This window comes from Sander vitreus, chromosome 4 (assembly GCF_031162955.1).
Source record: "Sander vitreus isolate 19-12246 chromosome 4, sanVit1, whole genome shotgun sequence".
Taxonomy (NCBI): domain Eukaryota; kingdom Metazoa; phylum Chordata; class Actinopteri; order Perciformes; family Percidae; genus Sander; species Sander vitreus.
Genome location: NC_135858.1, coordinates 25,878,293 through 25,905,863, shown reverse-complemented (window position 1 = coordinate 25,905,863; position 27,571 = coordinate 25,878,293). Strand labels below are relative to the sequence as shown.

The following is a 27,571-nucleotide window of genomic DNA, read 5'->3' as shown; positions in this document are numbered from 1 at the left end:
AAAAAAAGTCTGACATGATCTCTTAATTTTTAAAGATCTGATAAAACTTAGTAAAAGCTGCAGATGTATAGAGACTGTTTCAGTTAAGCTTTTTTGCTGTTTCCTGCTAATTTTACACCCCCAACCCCTTCCAAATACCACTGGTTTCCAAATGTCAGGACCCAAAAATGGGAATGCATAACTTTTAAAATTGGTTATTCTGAAGAAAATGAAATGAAAGCAGTGTTGATTAGGCCTTTTATTGGCCTACGAAGTAATGTCTGACATTCCTGAGGAAACATCTGGAAACCACTGGTCTCCCTCTTTCTGCTCTTCATCTGACGGTAGTGTTGCTTTCTCCCCAGGTTGTAGGGCTGTTGTTTAGCAGTCAATATGGCGGTAGTCATCAGGCTGCAGGGTTTGCCCATAGTGGCCGGAACCATGGACATCAGACACTTCTTCTCTGGGCTAACCATCCCTGACGGGGGAGTGCACATCGTGGGGGGTGAGCATGGCGAAGCCTTCATTGTCTTTGCTACTGACGAGGACGCTCGGCTTGGGATGATGCGAACAGGCGGGTCCATCAAAAGCTCCAAAGTGTCGCTGTTGCTTAGCAGCAAGACAGAGATGCAGAACATGATTGAACTCAGCCGCCGCAGGTTTGAGGCTGGGGCGGGCGCTGCAGAGACGGCTGCACCTACAGCAGGAAATGCCAACCGGCAATCAGGCACCGCCCCCATACCCTCAGTGCAGTCAGGGGCTGGGGGGAGAAGCAGTAGCCATGGAAACCAAGGTTTTGGTAACACCTCAGCCTCAGGGACGGCAGCAAGCTCATCTCAAGAGCCACCGAGCAACAAGGCAGTGGCCAGTGTGGTGTCCAGTTTCCCCAACAGCTACAGCTCCGCCCCCACAATCACCACAGCTCTGGCATCGCTCAATGCAGGCCCCCCACCCATCCCGCCACTTCCTAGCATGCCTTCCATGCCCACTCTGCCCACTATTCCAGTTCCTCCTCCAGTGTCCTCCCTTCCCCCTGTACCTACTGTCTCACCCCTATCCCAAGGTCCTCCCGTGCCTCATATGTCCCACCTCGCCCACATGTCCTCTATGCCTCCCTTCAACCCCTCCCTACCTCCCCCAGGGGGAATGGGTTCCGGCCTCCCTCTTGGAACCCCCAACCCCATGCTATTCAACCCTCTCTCACCTCTGGCCTCGCTGGGCCTCCAGGCCCATATGAAGGCTGCTGCTGCCGCAGCTGCAGGGGTTGGCGTGGCCCATCCCGATGAGTTGTTTGTCCTTCTGCAGAACCTCCCATTCTCCTGCTCAGAGATGGATGTCAGGGAGTTTTTCCGTGGTCTGGGGGTGGATGGGGTTCGCCTGCTGAGGGACGGGCAGGGTCGGCCAACTGGCAGGGCTATGGTCAAGTTTTTCTCCCCCCAGGACAGCTTCGAAGCTGTGAAGCGGGGAGGTGGCATGATGGGCCAAAGGTTCATTGACATCAGCCCTGGCTCTGAGCGGCAGTGGGCCAGCCTCAATGACGGCATGATGGGCCACGCTCCTCACAATATCAGCAAATCAAATAACAGCAATGAGTCACAGGACCAACATCACCGCCGTGGTAATGCTGGGGCAGGAGGCAGGGATCAGCGAGGAAGGTCGCGATCTCCCCACCGGCAGGAGTTCTGTGTCTACCTGAAGGGCCTTCCCTACGAGGCCGACAAGAAACAGATAAAGGAGTTCTTTAACAATTTGGCCATCTTGGAGGACAGCATCTACATCGCCTATGGGCCAAATGGGCGAGCCACAGGAGAGGGCTTTCTTGAATTCAAAACAGAACAGGACTACAAGACTGCTCTGGGTGCTCACATGCAGTACATGGGCACTCGCTTCATCCAGGTCCACCCAATCAGCCAGAAGGGAATGCTTGAAAAGATAGATGCCATTCGCAAACGTGAAGCAGTACAGGGTGACGGCAAGAACCAGGATGGCTTGAAAGTTCCCAGGAACTGTGCTCACATCACCAACATCCCTTACAATGTCTCCAAGAAGGATGTCCGTGCCTTCCTGGAGGGTGTGGGGCTTTACGAGGACACCTTAAAGGTTCTGACGGATAGCCACGGCAACGGTTTAGGACAGGCTATTTTCCAGCTGCGCACCGAGGAAGACGCCCGTAAAGCTGAAAGACTGCACCGCCAAAAACTCAATGGTCGCGATGCCTTTGTCCACCTGGTGACATTTGAGCAGATGAAGGAAATTGAGAGGAATCCTCCTCCCCAGAACAAGAGGGGCCAACGCAACCAGAACCAGCAGAACCAAAATCAGAACCAACACCAGCAAGCCCAGCCCAGTTCCCAGCAACCACAGATCAACCCATTTGCAGGGATTAGTGGGGAGGAGTTTAACTTTCTTAGAAACACAATGGGGAATCTCAACAGTGCCCCCTTTGTGACTCAATTCTCAGCTCCAGGGAATGGGCTGGCAGGCCCTCCTCCTCTCCCTCCTCTGGCAGCAGGGCTGGGGGACATTAATCTGGGCGTTGCTCCTCCACTAGTGGCTGGTCTTCCTGGAGGCCCGATCCTGGAGCCGCTAGGCTTTCGACCCGGAGGTGCAGGAGGACCTCCGTTTAGCCAGGATGCGCTGAGAGGATTGGTGCCCTTTGACAATGCCAACAGAAAAGGAGGTGGAGGAGGTCAGAGCAGAGGGGGAGGGGCTAACAACAATCAAGGGCGTCCAGGGGGCGGGGCTGCTGGTGGCCAGCAAGTGTTCACTCCAGGAGCTGACAGTCTCCGTAACCAGCAGGCCCCTGGAGGATCTAACAATCCCAACAATCAACGCGGCGCTGCTGGCCCGACAATTGTAAAGCTTCAGAACATGCCGTTTACTGTAACTGTGGACGAGATCATGGACTTCTTCTATGGCTACCAGGTCCTGCAAGGCTCAGTCTGCCTGCAGTTCAGTGAGAAAGGCCTGCCAACTGGCGAGGCCATGGTGGCCTTCCAGAACCACGAGGAGGCCACTGCCGCTGTTATGGACCTCAATGACCGACCTATTGGTGCACGCAAGGTCAAGATAAGCCTTGGTTAAAGCCCCACCCAGAACAGACAGACTGTATACAAAACACAATACACATACCTGGATCAACCATCCAGGTAAAACAAAGCCGACATAAACCCCACCTGATTCTGGACACAAACTCAACTACAGCCCAGTTTAGACCTTGCCCAGCCCCAGACCCAAACAGTGATCCAGAATGCATTTTTTTGTTGCTAGGGGTAGAGATGTGTTAAAATTCTGAGTTTTATTTCTCATTTGTTTAAAATCTGTTGAGGTGTCATCTAAATCCTGCGGCCACATATTCTATGTGGGCCTGGTCATTACTGAACCTCCTCCCCGTGTATAGATAATAAAAGGTAAGCCCCCCCCTCCCCCCGTCCAGTAGGTAGACTGCTCTTTTCTGCAGCTTCTCCACCAACTCTGGCACAAACTGATCATGTTGATGTTGACTTTTTACTCTTTCCAATGCAAGCTTTTTGTCAAATCATGTCCAGAGTTGACACACTGAACATAGTCACCTGTTTTGTTGTAATGGCAACATCATGATAATAATGAGTTTGACAAACATTTTTGCTATATGCGCTTAAATATGCTGTGCGGCTGTGGTTAACATTGTACATGCTCTGTTTCTATGGTAATATCTTAATATGCTCTGTTGCTGTTGTAAAATGATGATGAAAAGCCACAGTATGTTGCTATGATAAAATGTTTATGCTCTGTTGCTACGGTTAACATCTTCACATGCTCTGTTGCTATGGTAAAACATGCTTTTCTACCACAGTGAAGTGTTGGATCTCTGTTGCTATGATAATGTCTTCACATTCTCTGTTGCTATGGTAAAATTATGATTAAAAAAAAAAGCTATGTTGCCATGATCAGATGTTTATGCTCTCCTGCTATGGTGAAACGTCGACACAATTCTGAGTTGCGACACTGCTCTGTTGCTATGTAGAGAATGTGGGATGGACAGATTGTTTGTTTGTTTTTATTTTGTAAATAATGAGTTTTGGCCACTGAATCTTTTTGCTCTGTCACATTTTTTCTGATGTTGCTGTGTTTGAACATTGCCACCTCCAGCCCCTCCCTTTCTGCAGCACATGCCCAATAGGTGTTTGGACTATGGAGCGCTGAGATGAAGTCTGTAGCGTTTTTAGTTGGGTAGCTTTTTGTTGTATGTATGTTTTTGATAATGTTTTGGATGTTTTCACCTTGAAGCTCGTTTTTGTTTCTATTGTCAGTGTGAACAAATGACCATACATGATGTGGAGTCTCTCTTGCTCTGGCTAATAAAAGGACGTTCCTGATGGTCACCTGCGATCAGCTCTGTCTGTCTTCTCTTCACTGTCTGATGATGCTCCTCACTGTCTGATGATGGAAACCTATCAGGTTAATGGGTTCATTTGAGTTAATGACTTAAATCTTTATGTTGTAAAAGTTGAATGGAAGTCTGGTTTGGTTTTGTTTGGAATACAGATGACCTTCTCGTTGACATCTTTAATGCAGTATAAAGTACTTAAAATGATCAATATTCAGCATGCTCTAGGTGGTTCATGCAACAGCTGAGAGCTGCTAGCTTGCTAATAAGTAGTGATAGACCAATTAAACGGCCGTTAAGGCCATTTTGAAGTAATCGGCCGAGGCCTGCACTCAGGAGGCTGATTAACAAACATCCTTGTCAGTGTGGCTGCTGTAGTATGAAGTTAGCGCGCCCCTTTTAGTCAATTTCGCCATTTTATGAGCAGATGTCAGTGTCGCGGTAGCAAGCCTTCAACCAGCTAGATTAGTTTCCAGGGTTCGCAAAAGTACTGCAAGTGAATGTAAATATAGATTACTGTAACCTTTTAGGGGGCTCAGCAGTGATCAAATTAAATGTTTTTTAAGAAAGTGCCCACGTCGATAAATAAAGCTCATATTAAGCTTTTTAAGTCACTTATTCCGAGGTTAGGATTTAATGATCAGGTTTATGTAAACGGTTTGTCGTGATCTCAGAATATCGGTTTTAATGTCCTAGAGCTGGGCAATATATCGATATCGTGATATGAGACTAGATATTGTCTTAGATTTTCAATATCGTAATATGGCATAAGTGTTGTCTTTTCCTGGTTTTAAAGGCTGCATTACAGTAAAGTTATACCATTTTCTGAACTTACCAGACTGTTCTAGCTGTTCTGTTATTTGCCTTTACCCACTTAGTCATTATATCCACATTACTGATGATTATTTATCAAAAATTGCGATATCGAGGTATTTAGTCAAAAATATCGTGATATTTGATTTTCTCCATATCGCCCCGCCCTATAAGAAAGAGAACAAAGCAAAAACACATAACAGTTAACATAATTTATCCTGAATTAAGGATATTAAAGATATATTAAAGTTTTAAACCATGCATAGCAGACTTAAAAATAACATCTCCAAAAGTATCATTAAAGGTTAATAGGTAATATTTCACCCCACAACAATACACATTGTATATTGTTCTCACTTTCCTAGGCTCTCGATCACAGAAAAAGTTTTCTATCAAATGTTGTTTAGGAGAGCAGAGCACTTAACAAGCAGGAAGCATCAATTGAAGTATTTTTTGTCTAAAGAGAGACCGTCTGCTATTAGGTAGTGGTTAACCTCCAAACGGTTACAATGATACCAATGTTCGTGTGTGTGTGTGTGTGTGTAGGAAAAGGATACACAGGCTTTAATAAAGTGAACTGAAACCCTGTCTAGAGAAATGGTTTTTGGTAAAGATGATTGTGTTGTGGACCTGGTGTGTGGAAAAAAGGAAAACATGTATTGGAATAAAAGAAAAATCCTGATGACAGACTTGGTTTATGCAAGGGTGAGTCTGTGTGGGTGGGTGTGGGACAGATGTACTGACCATAATTCACCTGCTGAGGTCCCCCCCTTCCGACTGATCAATAGACAAACAGAAGGCAGGACTTGCAGGTGAGTGACGGACACAAAGATGCTCAAATCAAAACATGAGAAATGATGATAGAGACTGATACACTATCCTCAGAAACAATCTTGGATTCACCTTAAAGGCATACTATGTAGCTTTTCCCTCTTCGGTCCCCCTACAGGTTGTCTCATTGGAACTACAGCTGCGACAACCTGTAGGGGGACCGAATATGGAAAAGTTACATAATATGCCTTTAAATGAGGGAGGGAGAATAAATCTTGTTTACAATAGATGGTAGCATTTAGGTCATGGTGGTGGCCTGTAGATGGTAGTCTTTAGATGAAAGAGAGTGGCCTGTAGATGGTAGTATTTAGATAAAAGATGGTGGCCTGTAGATGGTAAATGGTGGCCTGTAGATAGTTTTGGTAAGTTGTGGCCTGTATATGGTAGTCTGTAGATAATAGATTGTGGCCTGTAGATGGTAAATTGTGGCCTGTAGATGGTGGCATTTGATACCAAATGGGCATTAAGAGAGTAGTCTTTAGATGGTAACCTGTAGGTGGTAGTGTTTAGATAATAGATGGTGGACTGTGTGTTTACTGTATAGAATATAATATTTGTATTGTCATTGTACAACATAATCAAGATTGCAACCTCCATATCAATACTATAAAATAAGGTAAAGATAAAAAGAAAGCACATGACAGAAGTACAAATAGGTTAAAAAGCAATGTGAAAGTAATAATAATAAAAATAATACGTTTAATTTGAGGGTTCCTTTTAGGGCACACAGGTCGCCTTACAAAGCATAACAGTATTCATACAGGTAAAAACAGTGAGACGAGACAAAGAAACCAGCGCAGACAACCAGTAAACAAGAGACATAAGGTGGGCAGACGTGTAGGGGAGATTAAAAAAAAAAACTAACATTTTGAGGCTAAAGGGAATCTGACAAAGCGGGTGGGCATTAAAGTGAGCAGGCCAGTCTGAACGGTGGGATTTGAATGTTGCTATGGTGTCAGACTGTCGAATGTGTGGGTGCAGGGTTTTGGAGGGCCTAGAGGAGTGCCGCTGTAAGCCCTAGCACCCATGGTGCTGAGGAGTGAGGTGGGGGTGGTCACAGGGAGTAAGTGAAACAGTATCCAGCAGTGTAAGCGATGTACGACAGCATTCTATTAATAGTGCAATAGTCAGTGAATAGCCAGAAAATGGCAATCGAGTTGTAACAATGTATACCAGTATATGGTGATTTGTAGATGGTGGCATTGAGTGTCATTTTTTAACATTCTTATTGGTTTGACTGTTTCTTTCCAAGCAAAGTTTAAAAAGTAATAGATCAGATAAAGTGATCTTTACACTATAGCTTTAGTGCAGGTCCTGGAAGGTGCAGTAGCTCAGTCCAGACCTTGGGATAATAAACTCAATTCCAATTGCAAACTGCTGTGTCTCCTTTGCAACTAAGGACTAAAGGAATTTAATTATTTGACAATTAAAGTGACATGGTATTGTATAATTTATTTGAATGTTGAATGATAAATATAGAATTAAATCATTAAATTACAACAATTGAAGCATCCAGCTTTCCCTTATAATTCCCCTTAAATCTGGCTGACAGTATCACATACAGTATGTTGTGTAAAAGCTTGTTCCAACTCTTCATTGAAGCTGTATCATGGTATGAGCAGTTTATCCATGGCAGTAGATCAGTAGAGGATAAGGATGATATGATGTCAAAGACAGCTGAGGCAGGAGCTCACTGTGTGTGTGTGTTTTTGTGTGCATGTGATTTACAGTGTTTAACAGAACACTAAGGTTCTGTACATGATGACCTTTTCTTTCTCAGGACTGTATTTTTCTGTGTTATGGTCTTTCCTGTTCTGTTTCTCATCTGCCATATGACGCTCTGCTGCCCTTTCTGACTCCATGGTGGCTCCACTGCAAAGGGTGAATAAAAGGAAACTGTGTTGTTCTCTGTGAAGAGGTTGGATTATGCTGTTTTCCGTTTGTTCTGCCCCTCCTCTGCTTACTGCTCTTAATTATACTTCTGAGACTTTTCTGGTTGCTCTCTGATCATCTCGGTACAGCTCATTATCAAACTGACTGCATTTTCTCTTCAGCAACAGTACTTCCGGCTTGAGTGTTTGCCCTTCAACATAAAAGCACGTAATGTACTTTTTAACCAGTCTTGAAGTGAGTGTGAATGTTCATTGCTGACCTTGAAAACGGTAGTTTGAACCCAAAATCTTGACTAAAGGTCCGCTTACTAGCATTACTACTATTGTTACCAGGAGATTTCAACCGCATGTCACAGTCTTCCTCAGCGGATGTTGTTGTCAATTGTCATCACAACCATATACATAAACACCTGCTGTCATCTTGAGCAAACTCCATCTGCTGATAAAGATCTTGAGATGTGATTGAAAGCTCTAGAAAAAGTGACATAATGTGGTATTTAATCAGAGCTAATTTGGCTAGCTGAGACAGCATGTAATAACTTTAAAAGACCCTCAAAATAAAACCTGAAAATAACCGTTAAAATATATAACAGCTGTTACTTCAGCTGTAGACGGCTTTACCCAGTGTTTAGTTTGAGTTAACATTATTTTAGACTGAATCAAGCTGTCAGCTAGCGGTTAGCCAAATTAGCTGTTAGCTAAACTAACGTTAGCTTCCCGGTGGAGGCTAATGGCAGAAGCATGGAACCGATCGTCTTTCGTGCAGTGTCGTCAACCCTCGTAAAATAGGATTATCATTTTGGGCATGCGCATGACGGATCGTGCAGGCAGCTCCCCCTCCTCACCAGCATGAGTTCCACCAATCAGAGGCATCACTGTGGGATTGTGGGATTGTTCAGGATGGTGGGTAATGGAGTACTTATCCAAGACATCGCGAATAAAAGACATTTATCTCAAAGCAAGGTTGGTGCTGTACTGATACTGGCTATACAGCCAACCTACAGAAGGCGCTGTTTGTACATGTTGTTGCATTATGTTGCATGTAAAGAAGAGGGGCAATAAAGTGGTTCTAACAAAATGGCAGTCGGTGTTCGGAGTCTAGTCAATACAGGTGCCCCATGAACTTTTGGCATCTGTATGAGCATATACAATCGCTTAGTCATGTCGTAGCTGGTTTTAAGTCTACCATCGACTGTTACGTTTTTATGGCTTATATTCCAATTTGTCAATAGAGAAATTGCATTGTATTTTTACTTCTGGAACCCGCTACGGGGACATTACTCGCCAGGGAAGCGAAAAAGAGAATTAAAGCGACAGGCAAAGCAACAAGACCAATTAGAGTGGCTAGACCAGAGCTAATTTTGGGTTCGGCCACCGTAGGAGGTGAAACGCGCTCAGAATGGGAGGGGCTAGAAAGTAATATTCAGTTGATTGTCATATACAATTTCACCGCTAGATGGGAGAAATTCTTGCACGATGTAGCTTTAATGAAAGCACAGATTAAAATTGGTCCTGTCTAAATAATGAATATATTAAATTACATTTTTTAAATGTAAAGGCTGCATTTAAGAGGCTGTCAATTATCCAGTCAGAGAGCAGTTTTTAAATTAAACAATGCACAACTAATATATTTGGTAATGCACGAATGTAATGTTCAAACTCTGCTGCTCGTCTGTACTTTATCCTTAAACAGCCTTGTGAAGCTGCTTTGATTTGATTACTGTAAGGATCACTTGCCAGAATACTCATTGTTCAATACAAATGTATCAAAATGTTCAATAGTGTTACTTTGGCCAAAAGATTAAAAATGTGTTGTATTGCACCTACCTTTTATCTGTTAAACAAAGAATATTATTGCACTAAAAATCACAGAAACCTGCATAGACAAAGACATTTTAGACTTTTAGATGGGAGAGAACAATCTCAGTTCTACAGGACTGGAGGGACCATGGACTTTAATAATGTAATTTAAAGAATGTCCTTTTCCCTACCCTTTCGTTTCTTGGTGTTGTGTTATTGGCTTTTTGCAAGCAGAGTAGGGATTTCTGGTTAAACTTCACCTACTTCCATGTTGCATGGAGAAGGAACAACATTAACAATACATTTGGTGTTTGTAAGTGTTGCTGGAGTTTTGACCTCTTCATATTGGCTTTGTGACAACTTGCAACTTAATTCAAAAACTATTTCATTATACTGATATTTAAGGTTGGCGAACTGCAGAGTTTGTCTTCAAATTGTCTTCTTTTAACATGTTGTGTGCAAACAGTCAAAAGGAGCATTTGCAACGAGGTGATTAAGTACGATTTGTTGGGATGCCGCTTTTACTCTGAAGGATTCGGGTCGGAAGTTTCTCATGTTGTTGCTGCAAAGAGCTAGAAACCACTGAACCAGAGGCGTGACTGATAGTCGTCTTGTCAAATCAGGACGTGGTTATGGAGCTCCCTGTCCAATTAGAGCGCGTCAAATCTGTGTGCCGCTCCCTGTTAGCTTAAGCTGCTGAACGGACATAAGCTGTTTTCCTCCTTATTAGTTACAGTTAAAATACAAGCTCCATTTTTGATTAATCTTTGCAAAAAGTCCAAAAGATTGGTCAGGTAACGGTAAGTGCTCTTTCAGGTGTGTTTACTCTGACTGAAAAGGTGTCGTTATCTTTTCCGGACTGTGTGAGTAACGTTAGTTTGTCCTCCGCCCTGGTGTTTGTTCCTGGTCTGAAGAAGATATAATATAACGGCTCTGATAAGATGATTTACAAAGTTATAGTCACACAATGCCGTGTGTGTGTGACTTTAAAGGGCTGTTTGAGGGTTAAGACTTGATTTTAGAATTAGAATAAGGTTAGGGTATGGGTTAAGGTTAGGCATTTAGTTGTGATGGTTAAGGTTAGGGTAAGGGGCTAGGGAATGCATTATGTCAATGACGGGTTCCCACAAAGATAGTGAGGCGCACTGTGTGTGTGTGTGTGTGTGTGTGTGAGAGAGAGGGGAGATATTGGTCTACTGTTTGAGAACGCAAATACAGTTGCTCAACTAGTTTCCTCCTTAGAACACACACACACACACACACACACACACACACACAGTTATTTACTGTGCTGTTAAACTAGTTTTACTGCCTCAGTCAACAGAACTCTCATTCAGTCTGAAATGTAGTGGAGTAAAGTATAAAGCAGTACAAGCACCTCAGAATTGTCCTTTTAAGAACAGTACTAGAGTACATGTACTTTCCATCACTCGTTATCAGCTAGAGGGACTTCAGGTAATCATGACTTATTTGTTGTCTTTATATTTAGCAGCAATAATGCAATAATAATCAACCTATTCAGTATGTGACATTTAAGTATCCTAAATACCAATTGTAAAAGTTAACTTCATGTTTCTTCCATTGAGTGATGTTTTTTACTTAATACTTAAACTTTTTACTTTAATAAAGTCCTTCCAAAATATCTCACGAGTATTTTCCATCACTTTTTTGGCAGATTTTGGTATTATTTCACTTGTTTTCCATTTCGACATAACGACAGACTGACCACGTATCCATATAAGAGTTTATTCAACACAACATCAAATAGACAGTCCAGCCGGAGTTTATAACTGCTGTTGAAGAAGATCCCCGAGGCTTCAGCTGTGGTTTAAGTCCGTTTATTTAGTGTCTGTTGGAGGACTGTCTGCCTCCTTTGCATGTGGAAAAGATAGAATTGAACAGTCATAGTGTTATCTCAATAGAGCTTGCGACACACTATAAAGGAATGTTAATTTCATGTAAAAATACAAGATAAGTAAGTAAATTAAGTAACTAGCATGACTCTCTGTGAATCCAGATGGTCAGAGAAAATCATACGTCATTTGTACCTTACTTTAAACTGTTCACGACTTTTATCTCTGTGGTGCAGCAGTGATGTTACTGTGACATAAACTGTTTTAGTGCAGATTAAAGTTTGAAAAATCATGAAGAAACTGTTTTCTGGATTCAGTGTTAAGCAGTTGAGACTGCAGTGAGGGTCTGTAGCTGTAGTTCTTGGGTAATATATGTTTTATTGGTGGTGTTAAGTGGGGGCTGCAACTGGCAATTATTTTTATTATCACACAATCAGTACTATTTGTTGATTAATTGTTTGGTCTCTAAAATGGTGACACGTTGATCACAATTCCCTAAAGCCTAAAAGGTGACATCTTCCCATTGCTTGTTTTGCCTGACAGAAGAGTTCAATAAACGCAAATATGTAAACATTTGGCTTGACAAACGATTAATGAATTGTCAAAATAGTTGCTGGTTCATTTTCGGTTGCATTGAATTCTGATCTGAAGGTCTCTCTCTGTCCACCCCCCCCCCCCAGATGGCGGACTGTGTCACTAAAGTGGAGCTGAGTATTTCCTGCTCTGACCTGTTGGATAAAGATGTCGGATCAAAGTCTGATCCTTTGTGTGTGCTGCTGCAGAGCTCAGAAGGAGACCGCTGGACCGAGGTAAGATTACACTACGGGATGCATGTGTCTTACTGTCTTTGACCAAAACCTCACGCCATACTTCCACTGTGCGGTCAGCCTCACCAACAACTCCCCCCCAGCTGACTCTGATTTGTTTGTTCATGTATGCTGTATGCACCATTCACCAAGGCAAATTCCACATAAGTGTAACTTATTGTGGTAGGCCTGCACGATTCGGGGAAAATAATGAATCACAATTTTTTAGCTTAGAATTGATATCACGATTCTCTGCCATCATATTTTTCTCACGAAGTGTAATGTTTATTGCACACATGAACCATGACAAAACCCCCCCACCCCTTTCTGTCTGTGTCCCTGTCAGCTGGGTCGTACTGAGCGTTTGAAAAATACCTCCAGTCCGTCCTTCAGTCAGCGCCTCAGACTGGACTATCACTTTGAGACGGTGCAGAATCTGAAGCTGGGGGTCTACGATATCGACAACTCCAGCTCTGATCTCGGCGATGATGACTTCCTGGGAGGGGTGGAGCTAACACTGGGACAGGTACACACCAGACCAACTTATACCACTCATACACGTTCTCCTATTGACTCGTTGACTCATTCCAGTGTGTCAACTCCTTGGGCCGTATTGCTGCTTCATTTGATTAACCTTCGTAATACTGTATGTTACTGTTACTTCTAATGGTTTGGAGGCGATATCATAACAGCTATTTAATGGATTGACATTACATTTCCAGTGAGCTAGCTACATTTTTTTCTTGGAAATCCTAAACCTGACTAACAACCGTCTTAACTTTGATTCAGTCTACACTTCAACCTTTTCACGTTTTCAGTTTTTCAGAAATATGTCTTGGTTAAAACAAGAATTGGTCGGATCACCGAGAATTTGACTGTTAAATCTCAAAACAAGCTGATGATTTTCTTTTGTAAACAAGTGAAACCTTCTCAACCTGTCAGTAATATAATTCATTTGTTTTAATAAAAAGAATTTTAGGACTCTATTAACCGGTTTTATCATTATGTCCAGGTTGCAACTCATGGATTAATCTGCTGATTATTTTCTCAATTCATAGATTAATCCTTTTGTCTTTAAAGTGGAGTGGCATATGGAGTTGTGACCCTCTGTAATGTCTCTGCTCTCAGCTCAGTGTTTGAATTTGACATGATGCAGGAAGTTGTTTGTACCACAGTAACCAGTGGAAATTTATTCTGCAGGTTAGAGGCAGTAAAACCGATTGATTTTCAGTTTTTTTTCATAAAGTCAAATTTAAAAATCACTTTTAGTTGAGATCCCTCAAAATTGTTACAAAGTTACTCAGGCACAAATGTTCCTCAGGTCAACACCGCCCTCTGGTGGACAAACTGTGATATCACAACACTGTCTCTGAGTTACATAGACTGCATTTCTAGAGTGTTTTTATCCAAAGTGCTTAGAGATTGCTGCTGTCACTACAATACTGATACATAGACTAATCTATGTGTGTATTTCAGATAGTTTCCAGTAAAACTTTGACCAGACCTCTGCAGCTGAAGAAAGGCAAACCTGCAGGCAAAGGAAGCATCACTGTATGTACTGTGTGTGTGTGTGTGTTGAAAGGAGAACTTTCTAATATTATAAACTGACTATCACTATCAAGCTGTATTACATATTTATATTACATTGCCTTTATGGAGAATCTTGTGTGATGGTCAAAACAATATTTAGATAATTGTGACTATTAAGTAAAGACTGTGTGTGTGTGTGTGTGTGTGTGTGTGTGTAGATCACGGCAGAGGAGATAAAGGACAACAGAGCCATTGAGTTGGAGTTTCATGCCCAAAACTTGGACAAGAAGGTAACTCTTCCTCCTCACCTTCCCACTTTTCTTCATTGTTTTCCTTCTTATCTTGCTCTTCAGCTTTCTCGTCTTCCTGTTCTCCACTTCCACCTCTTAAAGGAACACGCCGACTTACTGGGACTTATTCACCGTATCTCCCCCCCAGAGTTAGATAAGTCCATACATACTCTTCTCATCTCCGTGCGTGTCGTAACTCTGTCTGACGCACTCACCGCTAGCCTCGCTTAGCACAGATCCTGGAGGTAAGCGGCTCCATCTAGCCTACTGCTCCCAATAAGTGACAAAATAACGCCAACATGTTCCTATTTACATGTTGTGATTTGTATATCAGCGTGTACAAATAACAAGGTCACATGAGACACAGCCATCTTCTAACCGTGTTCATACTGGGAACTATATTCTCAGAAGGTGAAGCACTGCTTGGGCGGAGTGATTAGCGCAAAACCTGAAAAGCACCGTTGTTACTCTCTGCTCCTCACCACGGGGCTTCTCAGTTCCCAGTATGTTTATTATTATTATTTGTACACGCTGTGACTATACAAATCACAACATGTAAATAGGAACATGTTGGCGTTATTTTGTCACTTATTGGGAGCAGTAGGCTAGATGGAGCCGGTTACCTCCAGGATCTGTTCTAAGCGAGGCTAGCGGTGGGTGCGTCAGACAGAGTTACGACACACGGAGATGAGAAGGGTATGTATGGACTTATCTAACTCTGGGGGTGATACGATGAATCCCCCAGTCCCAATAAGTCGGCGTGTTCCTTTAAGACTGTGTTCCAACAGCTCTTTATAAATCCATTACTAAGGCACCTTTCACACCTGCACTGCAAACCTGGAATTATCTAGACATTACCGGGGGGAGCTGTCTGTGAGAACGCAAATGTCCAAATCAATTGGATCGGACATCAAATGGTGTTTACATTGCCAGCTCCCTAGTGCAAAGTCAGTGTAATCTCCGATTGAGCCCAAAGTGTGAAAATTCACAGCAAGCGAGTGGGCGTGTTGATGACGTTTCTATCAGCTCGCACGAAACTATAAGAAAACAAACATCCGATGGTGAAGGGTGATTTACATGGAGACGTCAACGAAAATGTCTAACTGACGGAGACAGTGGCTCAATCCCAAAGTGAGCCCTGAGGACTAAGGACTAAAGACTCACGGGCTTAATTGATCTCAGGTGCTAAGTGAGTGAGTGTGTGAGGCCACATGGGCTCAGATAGGTATAAATGGGATTGGGACAGCACTTCACGAGATCACGTTACCATGGCGACGTTTAATAACAAAGATGTTGCTGACACTTGCCGGTTTGGGAATTTTCATTTTAAGTTTGTTGCTTTCCACACGACCAAGGCACAGGAGACGGCTGCCTGAGTCCAAATTTTTTCAAACTCTTGTTTTACAAGCTGGACAACAGGTTGGTCTGTGTTCCGTGGTCGTGTGTCGTGCTGTTGTTTACCTTTGTAATTTCCGGATTTCCCTATGGTCTCCATAGCCCATAACTGTGGGTAATTCCCTTTAGTGAAGTCTGCATCGATGCAGACTCACGGAAATGGCTCGGTAAGTGTGTACTCAAACCCTCACGCCCTTTGAAATTCGACATTGGGACAACCCTAAGCCCTTACGAATTTCTGTGAGTCCGGACTTTGGGATTGGGCCAATGAGATGCAAAAACCATCAGACAAATTCAAGGAGCGGCAAGAGACCTAGTGGTTTATGACCAGATTACGAACTGACTCCAACCGTGTCATACTCTACCCAGCGCCAAGGGCAACTCCGGACAGTGTTTGGACCCGATTCCTCAGAAATTGTCCAGAGTTAATTAAATGTGGCTTAGGTTTGTGTGAAGGCCTTCGTTAGTTCTCACTTATTCACTCAGATTGTACCATTAAAACTTAAGCAGTGTTTTAGCTATTAAAGACTTCTCAACAACTACATAAATAGGAAGTTACTGCGTCATGAGCTGTTGCATAACTTCCAAAAATAACAGTTCTAGCGGGGGCAAATGTTTTATTAAACTTAACTGGAATTTCCTTTGAAACGTAAATGCGTGCACACATAGTTAAACAAAGCCAGACCTCCATTTACAGAGTTTTGTCATTTGAAATCACGTTTCTCTAATCCCTTAACCCTATTACAGAAACCAGGTTTCTCGTCGTTTACATGATGTTTAAGAAGTCTGCTTACTGGGGCAACAAGGCTGTTAAGCGGTTACCTAAGTATAGTAAACGCACTGAATGACATGGCAGCATGTTGTCTTTTCTATGTTCAGGATACTTTTGGGAAGTCTGATCCATTCCTGGAGATTTTTAAACAAGGAGACGATGGAAAGTGGCAGCTGGTCCACAGAACAGAGGTACAAAGACACACACACACACACACACACACACACACACACACACACACACACACACACACACACACTCTCTTTCAGAATTTAAAATCATGCATGTGCATCACACAAAAATCGAAGAGCAGACACACAGGATGATGTCATTGTAATGAAGATGATGGTGAAGATTGTGTGTGTGTGTGTGTGTGTGTGTAGGTGGTGAAGAACAATCTGAATCCCTCCTGGAAGAAGTTCTCTGTTCCTCTACAGACGTTCTGCTGCAGCGACCTCGACAGACCCCTGAAGGTTCCAGCAGTCAGAAGCTACCTTCACTCATACCAACCAATAAAATCTTCAACAGTTACATGAAATCTACTCCTCTCTGCAGGTGGATTGTTCTGATCATGACAGTGATGGATCGCATGATCTGATTGGTTCTTTCACCACTAAAGTCTCTGAGCTGCAGAAAGCGGAACAAGGTGCACAGGTGAGCTCACTGATCATCAAAACATTGAACGTCTTTCTGTTGGCTGGTCAGAGGTCATTAAACCGTCTGATGTGTTGTCCTCCAGGTGGCGTTTGACTGCATCCACCCCGAGAAACAGAAGAAAAAGAAGAGCTACAAGAACTCTGGAGTCGTCTCTGTGAAGAGCTGCAAGGTAAAGACCACATCACCCAGACTTCTCTGCTTTGTAAATCGTAAAGCTGTCGAGTGGAACTTGTCAGTTCGAGAACAGTTTCCTTCGATCTTCATTTGAATGATCTGAACATTACTGTCTGTAAGAGGATGTAGCAAGCTCCCTAATGAGCTTAAAAAGCTAAAGAGAAGATATTGTTGTTACATGAAACTAGACGATCTAAGGTTGGTACCAACCATGACATGATAGCTTGTTGGGAAGAGGGCTAAATTACGCTCCAAAATTAGGCTAACCTTTTTTCGAGGGAAAAACTGGCATGGCCATTTTTAAAGGGGTCCTATGAACTCTCACCTCAAAATATCTGAATGACCAAGGGTTCTGTGGGTACCGACGAGTCATACCTGTACCCACATTGTGCTAATCCCATGCAGTTTGTCTGCAGTGAAATACATATGTTATTTTTGCCTATTCTAAAATGATGCATTTGAATATTTCTGCATACTGAGGTCCCAATTGTATTTATTTGTGATGATGTTAGTTCCCATAGTAGCCATTTCATTGTAGCAAGACCAGTTTTTGAAACTTTAACTCTCTTTTAAAAATAGAGATATTGCAAATGTAGAAAAAACTTTTCCAGACTGTCTACACTGCACAGCTTTCAGCGACATTTTGCGCCGTAGCATGTAGAACTACTCAGGCTTTGCTTGCGCTTTCGTGTGTAACTGCTTCCCGTACCGTATTTTTATACTTCCAAGTCTATTTTCTTCTGATTTACTTTGTGATTTTATTGATTGTGTATTTTGTAATAAACACATGAGTGCTTCTTTCATTCACACTCGTGTTTCTGTGCGTTTGTAGATGTTGACTCAGTACACCTTCCTGGACTATGTGATGGGCGGCAGCCAGATCAACTTCACCGTATGTCAACACAAATGATCTTAAATTCTTTATTTTAATTCATTATTCACATTCAAGTTAAAGATTGAAATAAATCAAGTTCACAAGATTGAAAAAAAATATATAAAGGATTACAAAAGACAATGTTCTTGAGATAATGGGATGATTGGTCTCGGGATCCTAGTGAACTGAGATACATACAGACTTACAGTTATTAATCATAATCTTTTAATTGATCTTAATCTGTTTTTATTAAATTAACTTAACTCAACAGTGTATTTCAATAGTGAATGAATGACCTTTGTATGAACGTTGTAGGTGGGGATCGACTTCACCGGCTCTAATGGGGATCCTCGCTCACCCAACTCTCTCCACTACATGAGTCAAGACGGGACTAACCAGTACCTGTCTGCTCTGTGGTCTGTGGGTCACGTGGTCCAGGACTACGACACGTCAGTACACACTCAACCTACACTTGAAATACTACACCATTGAAAATACGCACAGAAAGCCCTAAACTATGCAGACACAGGCCCTACACCTATAACCCTAAACCCCACGCCCTACATCTGAACCCTTCACCCCTAAATTCTATATCTAGCATCACCAAATGGCTGGCTGTCTGGACTAGAGTTGGGTTGATTTCTGGTTTTGCCGGTCCAAGCTTTTACCGGTTGAACCGGCATTTGTCATTATGACACCTGTTCCGACTACTGCGTCAGTAGCTTATCATTTTTATTGATCAAGTAGTGCGGTAGTGTCCACACAAGCTACATTTCCTCAAGCCTTTGTGAAGCTGAAGCTCAGCGCGAAACTGCTGGATGTATACAAATTTGCTTCGATGTAGTAAACTACTTTTGCCATGTTGACGTAGCTTAGCTTGCTACATTTCTTTGGGGGCTAACGTTAGCTTAGGTGTAGTGAAGCTTCATTTAATGTCAGTAACTGGTAGCTTAGTTTACTACTAGGGCTGTCAGCATTAACACGTTAATCGCGATGCGATTAAGGGCCGAGCATAATGCGTTAATTTTTTTTTTAATCGTATTAATCACATGCCGCCATTTACTAATTTATTTTCACTTCACTCGGCTTTGCGTCGTGCCTAACAGGCTACTATTTTGCCGTACTTCCTCGTAACCCATCCTGCTACTGCAGGAATAGCAACGCGGATTTCGGTGCCTCATGCTCTGAAACAGACGTTACAGGCAACAGAAACACTGCTGCACGTGACGCTAGTTAACACTATACTCACACTATACACACTATACAGCAGCTAACGTTAGCCTACCGCTAGCTAGTAGCTGAATTAAACACGGTTACAATGCTGACAGCTAACGCTAAACGGTGTAAAGTTTGTCTGTATTTCACTGTAGAGGATTCCGACACCGGGATGTAACAATCTGCAGCTGCTGTTGTCGGAAAAACACAGACGGTGCGTTCAATGAAACTGGTAATTTACATTCTCGTGGTGCATTCAAAGTTGTTGTTAAATGCCCTTTTCCCATCTGGTGGATGTTTTTCTCATTCAACAGCTATTTACTAGTGAAATAAGTTATTGTTATAGTGATTACATTATAATTAAACATTTAATTTTGACGATATGGCCTTAGCAATAAACAAGCCATTTTTTAATGTGGCCAACTGTTTAGTACCCTTCTTTTTTTTTTACTTTCTTAAAAAGTATCGGTTCAGGCACCGTTAAGGCATCGGTACCGTTTTAAAAGTACCGCTTTAGCCCCGGTATCCAAACCAAACAATACCCAACCCTAATATTGACTCTAGATTCAAATGTATGACTAGATTCAATATATAATAACAAATACAAATCTTAAAATCAAGTTCATAAAGTCATTTTCTTTGCATTCATTTAATTCCCAATCAAGATACACTGGTAAGAATTTCCATTGTTAATATGTACTTAAAAACTGTTCTGAAATGCAAAATAATAGAATTTTAATCATAAAACATGCGATTAACTATAGAAATTCAACGATTAATCGCGATTAAGAAAATGTAATCGTTTGACAGCCCTACGTACTACACTTTCCAAGTAGCTTGCCCAACACTGGTAATAAGCAATATGACAAAGTGATTAACATAATATTATGTATATTATGTTTATAACCGGACCAGACGCTGAGAGATGTCAGCATGGAGTATGAAGCAACTGACCTGTTAGTAACTGAGCTCTGAGTCAGCTTTCTCCGCTATGAACATTATTAAGCACCGTTCCAGGCTCACCACTAATTACCTACACATCCGATGAGAATGGCAGTAACTCCATTCAAGCTAAGAGTCAAACTACTGGCAGGGCAGTCCTAGGCCCAGCTCTCTCACTAGGAAAGGACATAGAAAAAAAATTAAAATGAAGGCGAAGGGTCCGTATCTATGTGTACCTGCGTATGCAACTACATCGTCGATTCGAAGCAGAACCATAAATGAGGCTTACGCTCTAAACTCCACACCCTGAACTCTACACTACTCCCTAAATCTCACAGGTTGAACCAGAAGTTCTGAATTCTTATAAAGAGTATGCCTGTAACAGTGGTTGTTTCCTTTTTCAGTGATAAACTCTTCCCAGCGTTCGGTTTTGGAGCCAAACTGCCTCCAGACTACCAGGTCAGCTCTCTAACCAACCAATCACAACACAGCATTCTACAGGCTCTATTTGTCTCTCAAGTTTGACATTCATTCATTCATTTTAACCCCACCCAGAGTCTAGGGTGTAAAATATTTTTTTATTTCATTATTTCTAAGAAGCCAATCAGCTTGTAGATTGTCACTGTTTATTGAACTGTTGTGTTGTTGATCTTGCAGGCTGCACACCATGAGTTCGCCCTCAACTTCAACCCCACTAACCCCTACTGCAAAGGTACACACACACACACACACACACACACACACACACACACACACACACACACACTAGTTTATGCATTTCCATTCCCTCCATTCAGCCCTAATTTCATAGCCCTATATGTATGTGTATATATCTATATATACAGTATATGTTAATTTCCTCCCCTTCTGTCTCTCTCAGGTATTCAGGGGATTGTTGAGGCCTACAGGATGGTTTTGCCTCAGCTGAGACTCTCTGGACCCACAAACTTCTCTCCCATCATTAATCACGTCGCTTCCATCGCTGCCCAAGCCGCGCAGAGCAACAACGCCTCTGTGAGAACACACACAGAAATGCACACAAACACACAAACAAATGAACCAAAAACACACACTCAGCTATGTCTGTATCTCTCTGCAGCAATACTTCGTCCTCCTCATCCTCACTGATGGTGAGATCACGGACTTCGATCAGACCCGCGACGCTATCGTCCGGGCGTCACGGCTGCCAATGTCAATCATCATCGTTGGGGTGGGGCCGGCGGACTTTAAGGCCATGGAGCTTCTGGATGGAGACGACGGCAAGCTGAGGTCGACAGTGGGGGAGGCCGTCGTCAGAGACATTGTCCAGTTTGTCCCCTTCAGACAGTTTAAAGATGTAAGTGTGTGTGTGTGTGTGTGTGTGTGTGTGTGTGTGTGTGTGTGTGTGTGTGTGTGTGTGTGAGAGAGAGTAGTGTGCTTTCCTTACACAGCTAGTGGACAAAAAGTGAGAAAAGAAACAAAGTTCAGGTTCATCCTTACTGTTCATCCACACCAAGAATTGAAATCAAGAGCCAAAGAATGGAAAAAGTACCAATGAAAAAGTACTTGCACCCTCCGATCACTTTCATGCCCACGTGGAATTAAATAATTGGGAATGTAATAGCAGTGTATAGTTCCCTTGTTCTTGTGCAGATAATTACTACGGAGCACCTGCAAAATCTTTGTTTCAAAGGGTTTTTGTGTGCAATAAAGAATGAGAATTAGAAGCAATGCCAGTCTGCAACGTTCTGAAACCTTTCAGTTTACACCAATGCAACCAGTCGGTGTATCATCTCCATAGCAATAGAGTACTTCCTTTCTACCTTCCTGTTTTTTTTTTAGCGAGATATAACTTGAGGCGTCTTAAAATATGAATGATGGTGACAGTGAAAATACTTGCTACACTACAACGAAAACATTTTCTTTGATATACTTCTTTGTTCTCGCTAACGCCATCCCCTCTCTTCATTCACTCATTGGCTCGCTCGACCACCGCCGCGGTCTCTCTCTCTTGCGCGGGTGCACACTCGTCGAGCATCCATCCAAAACTCTGCCATTTCAACCAGCTGACAGTTTGTAACTGACTTAACCACCTGACTTCGCTATGAGTTGATTGGCTGTTGAAACCGGTGGCGTGCCTTATGTTCTAAAACCAGCCACTGGCGACACCATCGGCATGCTTGAGTCAGGCTGAAGTTCACACAGCTGCAGCGATCCTAAACAGTTTCATCTCATCGGAAATGGTCTTAACTGGGCTTAAAACAGACTTGAGAAATCCATCCTTTGAGGGCTCCAGATAGGCACTTCACCACATTGTGTGAGTTGTGCAACGTGTCTTCATTTTGATCATTAATACTGTATATCAGATATATAGTTTTAGTGGAACACAAGTGAGTTATTTAAGTTTTTATTTAATGTTTGAAGAGTTTAATGCATATAAGTTTACAGCATTAAACATTTTTACTTTTTAATGGTGCAGACATTTATGTATTTTGACATGAGAAAATGAAAAAAAGACTTCTATACTTTATAATGTACTGATATTTTAAGTTATACTCTCTCTCTCTTTCTTTCTCTCTCTCCTCCAGGCTCCACAGTCGTCTCTGGCTCAGTCTGTCCTCGCTGAGGTTCCCAACCAGCTAGTCTCTTATTTCAAAATGAGAGGCTTAGAACCAGCTAAAGCTGCCCCCAAATCCTAAACCCTGCACGCACAAATCCTAAACACCACCCCTGCACTCCCTAAACCCACCCTTAAAGCTGAAGGCCCACCCTTATCTCATTCCAGGATCAGTGGTCCCACAAAGTCGACCACCCTTCAGGGACCAACCCCATGTGTTGCTAGAGTCTCAGCCAATCAGAATTCAGCATTTAGCTGTCAGCCAATCAGGATGCCATGGGCAACCCTCCAGTTTAAAAAAAAAAAAAAAAATCTGTTTTATATTCACTTTTTAATTATTTTTGTCTACAATCAGTGGACCGATAAAGATGTAGTATAGATGATTGATTACTGATTCCCTCTGCTGCTTCCATACTAACTATGCAGATCACGTGTGCTTACTAACGTGTTTAACAATCACAGAGCCACACACAAATAGAAAAGGGTCGGCCCACATTCTGTTTCCATTGTCGACTGAGAGCTGAATCTGTTGTGTAAAAGCTTTGTGAGTTTTCCCATTCACTTCAATACAGTCAAAGTCAGAGCTGTATATTCGAGAGAGTTTGGCCAACTCAAATCATGGGCGCCATATTGTATACCATCGTCAGATGACTCTACAGTATAACCCTATGGGGCTAATATGCTATCTTGAAATAAATTGCTTATATTCACCATAAACAGGCATATACATGTTATTATCAACGTTCGTCAATATGTAGAAGGCCCTTACGGAAATATTCCATTGTATATTTACGTAAATGGGCCTCTAAAAATGCCCATTGTAGTGAGTGACCACGTCAGGGGAGAAAGACAGGCCAAATACAGAAGGGCATTAGTTTTTACTTGCGCTACAAACACGATTTCTGTACTTCCAAAAAACGTCATGATTAGCAACTGAACTCTTAACAAAGTTACTTTGCGTTACAGCCAAACGCGCAACAGTTGGGCATTTTTTTTGTGATTTATGTCATCTTTTAAATAATTTATTACCTTTTTCCACTATTCCCTGCACTATGTCAATGGGAATCAGATGAATGTTGGTATCCAACATGGAGTCCACGAAACACGTGACCACCTCGGGACCAATCGCATAACGGGATAGCTCAGAACATTCGATTCCCTAGTCGGCCAAACTCTTGGCCTCTGGCTCGCCCAATGGGAGTGTTCTCCCCATTTAGGCTGAGTCCTGCAGCGGCGCGGGTTCGAATTCGCCCTTCTGCCCTTTGCTGCGTGTCATCCCCCATCTCTCTTCATCTTTCATGTCTATCCATTGTCACTACATAGTAAAGGGAAAAGCCCCAAAGGTTGGCCAAACTCTCTAATATACGGCTCTAGTCAAAGTGTTATCACAGCAGCACCTATTGGACATTAGAGGAAGTGCAGCTGCACATACCTCACCGTAACCAGTGGTGTCCATATTGCCATGGTGACACACTGGACCAGCTGTGTGCGTGTGTATGGCTCTGATTAGCTTTATTGATCAGGTATCGATACTTAGCACTTTGCTCTTGCACTAAACGCTGGAATATTGTATCATGAATGATATCATATACTCGTCTAATAGCTTTATTACTACAGCCTTACTATAAAACCTTACTATAGCCTTACTGGAATCTTTAGTGTAGCCTGATAGTCAGTAGTCTGACCTTAGCCCACTGTTTTAGCTTGAATGTTTCCAGACTGTTCTGTCACGACTCTCAGTGTTTTGCTGATGCTGCCATCTTGGCTCCCAGTGCTGAACTCATTTCTGCTATCAAGCCAAATTCATCTTACCTTGCACGGCAGCTGAATTCTGGTGATATCATGAGATCTCGCAAGAATCAAGAGAAGACTTCAGTCTGAGCTGCTACATAAATACACAGTCATATTTTACGTACTACAGTTGTAGTCTGTACAGTCGTCATATTGGCTGTTTGTGGTAAATAAACAGATTAGAGTCTCTTTCACATTCAGTCTAAACTCCCTTTTAGACTCATAATTAAGAACTCTGGCTGTTGCTGTCTTAGTTGTCCAGTGACGAGAGCATTTGGAAGTCGTAAACGTGCTAACCCTGCATCCCACATGACCTAAGCATCGCACTGAGAGTCTGTCTGAACATCTGCTCTGATTCTTTACCAAAGACTGTCTTCTGAATAATGTAAATGACCTGAACACACACACACACACACACACACACACACACACACGCACAGACTATTGTCAAAATGGGTCAAAACTCATGTTTACTGCAGCGAAGCCACACTTAATGTTAAATTGCTTATTAAAAGAGCTATTGCCAACACTTTATCTGCAACCACTTTAAATGACTTAGAATTCATTTAAAATCACCTTTAACCACTTCAAATCACCACTTTTGTTGTGGATGGCGATAGCATTTTTCCTTTTTTGAAGGGTCCATTTTAAGTGAAATATTTGTACTGCATATTTTTTTTAGTGCTCAAGGTTGTTTTAACTTTAGCAAAAAGGCTCATTCTTCATGTTCGGGAAAAAGAGTTTGCAAGTTAAGAACATGAGTAAAGATTATTGTGTCATATCAGTTGTGTATTTTTAGTTGAAGCAGTGTTTTATGTTTTCAGCTGTTAGATTTCTGTCTGCCTCTCATGTGCCAACAGTTTCTGCTGCTTCAGACTCAGACAGAAAGTTGTTTTTGGATCAAATTTGTTCCACGTTTCTATCCAAGAAAACAATAGAAACTGCCACCTGCTCACTGACTCCTGTTCACCTCTTACGTTCGCCTGCGAGGGACAGGAGTCGCTAGAAGTGTTTACACGGTGAGATGAAGTGAAAAAGATGCTCAAGTTAAGAGAGTCATCTGCTCACCCTTAATTCCAGTTTTTAGAGAAGTTTTGAATCTGAGGGTCAGAGTTGAACAGGCTTTTATGTTTAAAAAAAAAAAAACATGTTTAAATCAGATTCACAGAAAGTAAAGAGGATGACAGTGTTAATTTGTAAAGATGTTTTCTAGAAAGACGGAATGATTGCTGAGTCTTGATTCATCCAGAGTTCAGGAGAATAACATGTCTTGTTATTCTCCTGAACAATGTCTTTCTGCTTAGGAGTTGTGACCTCATAATGTCTACAATTCATCAGGAAAAAGAGGCAGAGAAGAAGAAGCAGAAAAAAATCCACTTGAAGCAGTTAAAGCTGCAGTGGGAAGAAAGCAAAAAAGCCAGAATTTGAAGTAGAGTAAGACCTCTTCCTGCAGCTCTCCCTCTCCCTCCTGTCACACGTGCAATACATGTACAGAACAGCCAATAAGAACTCTCTTACACTCTCTCGCTCTCTCTCTCTCTCTCTCTCTCTCACTCTCACTCTCACTCTCTGAAATGAGCTGTGATTTGCCAAAGTCTTCTGTTATGGGTCAGATTTCCTAAAGCCTGAAAACTAGCCAAGAGGAGAAGTCTTAGTTTTCTCTCAGACCCCTTGAATTACAATATGATGAAAGATTATTATGGAATTCTTGCCCAATGTCGCTAGAAATAAATTGCCTACCACAATTGCTTTTTCTTTATTGCACTTGGATGACAATGGTATATTTGGGTTGCAAATATTAGTATGTTTCAGAGGGTTTCCTTCTCTCATTCAGTTCAAGTGAATTGCCTCTTTGTGTTTTTTGAATACATGGAGTAGTAAAATAATCCAGGAAGAAAACAAAGATCATAAAAAAGTTTGAAAAAATGAATGAGCGCAGTTTGGGAACCACTGGTTGCTTTGCACATCAAACGTTGGAAGATAATATACATGCAGTCAAACCATTAAAAAAACTGTTAAAAAAATAAATAAAACTTTAGTGAATTCATCTTCCAGGAAAAACAAAGTGTTCAAAGTGTGAACGTTCATTTTGATCATGGAAACGGTAGTTTTTAGTAAAAAACGTAAAAGCACCATAAAAAGCTAGTCTAATTAAAGATGAAGTCAGTGATTTTAATCCAATACACTTTTTGTCAAATTCAGGGATATCTCCTCATGGTCTGCCAGCTGTCTGTTCTGTGTGCACGCTGAAAAGAAATCCGGTGTTTATACACTGCCCTGGCTCTGTGAATAGGAAATAAAGTGGCTCGGACCAAGCCAAACAACATTAGTTAAGCTACTCTCCCACTTCCATGTCCTCCTCACCCACAACGAACGGAGCAAGACCATGATAGCAATGAAGAAAACATCGGAGGTGTCCCCTTGCTAACTTAGTATAAAAATGTTGTTTGGGTGTTGAGCTCAAATGTGAACAATCTTTCTCCAGAATTGCTGACTCCACCTCTTAAGTGGACCATGAGTTCAGATTTGGTTGTTTAATCTTAATCTGTGTTGATGCCAAACTGCAGCAGATTATGTATAGCCTATTGAAGTTTGTCCGTGTCAGACTGCCATGATATTCTTTTATTTTGTTTTCTTCACTGTTGCCAAAAACTTGTTTTATGTATATGTTCTAGTTAAAGGGACATTTTGTTTTCACACATGTGGTTTAAAGTGTTAAAAGTATTTGAATGGTAGAAATTTCAGCCAAGAATCTGCATTTTTCATTTTAAACAGACTGTTTATGAAGTAAAGGGGGGAAAAAGATCATTATAGAAATATGATCAGAGTTCAGCCGAACATGCTGTATTGTCATGGCAACACTGGCTACATGTGTTGTCATCAAGTAAAAGGGAAAAAGTTGTCCAAATTCTGAAAACTACAGTCACTGAAACCATCACACTTTAAAAAAGAGGGAACAAAACAAGAAAAAATACTGCCTTACACTATCTTG

General features: G+C 42.0%; 1 protein-coding gene across 3 annotated transcripts in view; it reads left to right on the top strand.

Moving 5' to 3' along the window:
* cpne1 (copine I) overlaps window positions 1-24,130 on the top strand; it is a 28,778-nt gene extending 4,648 nt beyond the window's left edge. The window contains exons 1-16 of one of the 3 annotated variants that reach the window (XM_078249171.1): window positions 10,354-10,484; window positions 12,218-12,346; window positions 12,690-12,869; window positions 13,820-13,894; window positions 14,092-14,163; window positions 16,438-16,521; window positions 16,714-16,803; window positions 16,886-16,984; window positions 17,070-17,156; window positions 17,994-18,053; window positions 18,351-18,484; window positions 20,597-20,651; window positions 20,850-20,904; window positions 21,073-21,206; window positions 21,292-21,528; window positions 22,760-24,130. In XM_078249171.1, the coding sequence (XP_078105297.1) occupies window positions 12,218-12,346; window positions 12,690-12,869; window positions 13,820-13,894; window positions 14,092-14,163; window positions 16,438-16,521; window positions 16,714-16,803; window positions 16,886-16,984; window positions 17,070-17,156; window positions 17,994-18,053; window positions 18,351-18,484; window positions 20,597-20,651; window positions 20,850-20,904; window positions 21,073-21,206; window positions 21,292-21,528; window positions 22,760-22,870 (1,602 nt within the window). In that variant the 5' untranslated portion in view covers window positions 10,354-10,484 and the 3' untranslated portion in view covers window positions 22,871-24,130. Of the gene's footprint in view, window positions 1-344; window positions 4,351-10,353; window positions 10,485-12,217; window positions 12,347-12,689; window positions 12,870-13,819; window positions 13,895-14,091; window positions 14,164-16,437; window positions 16,522-16,713; window positions 16,804-16,885; window positions 16,985-17,069; window positions 17,157-17,993; window positions 18,054-18,350; window positions 18,485-20,596; window positions 20,652-20,849; window positions 20,905-21,072; window positions 21,207-21,291; window positions 21,529-22,759 lie in introns of those variants that run through there. The other 2 variants (XM_078249170.1, XM_078249169.1) reach the window with 2 other exon arrangements.
* Window positions 24,131-27,571: the final 3,441 nt, after the last annotated feature.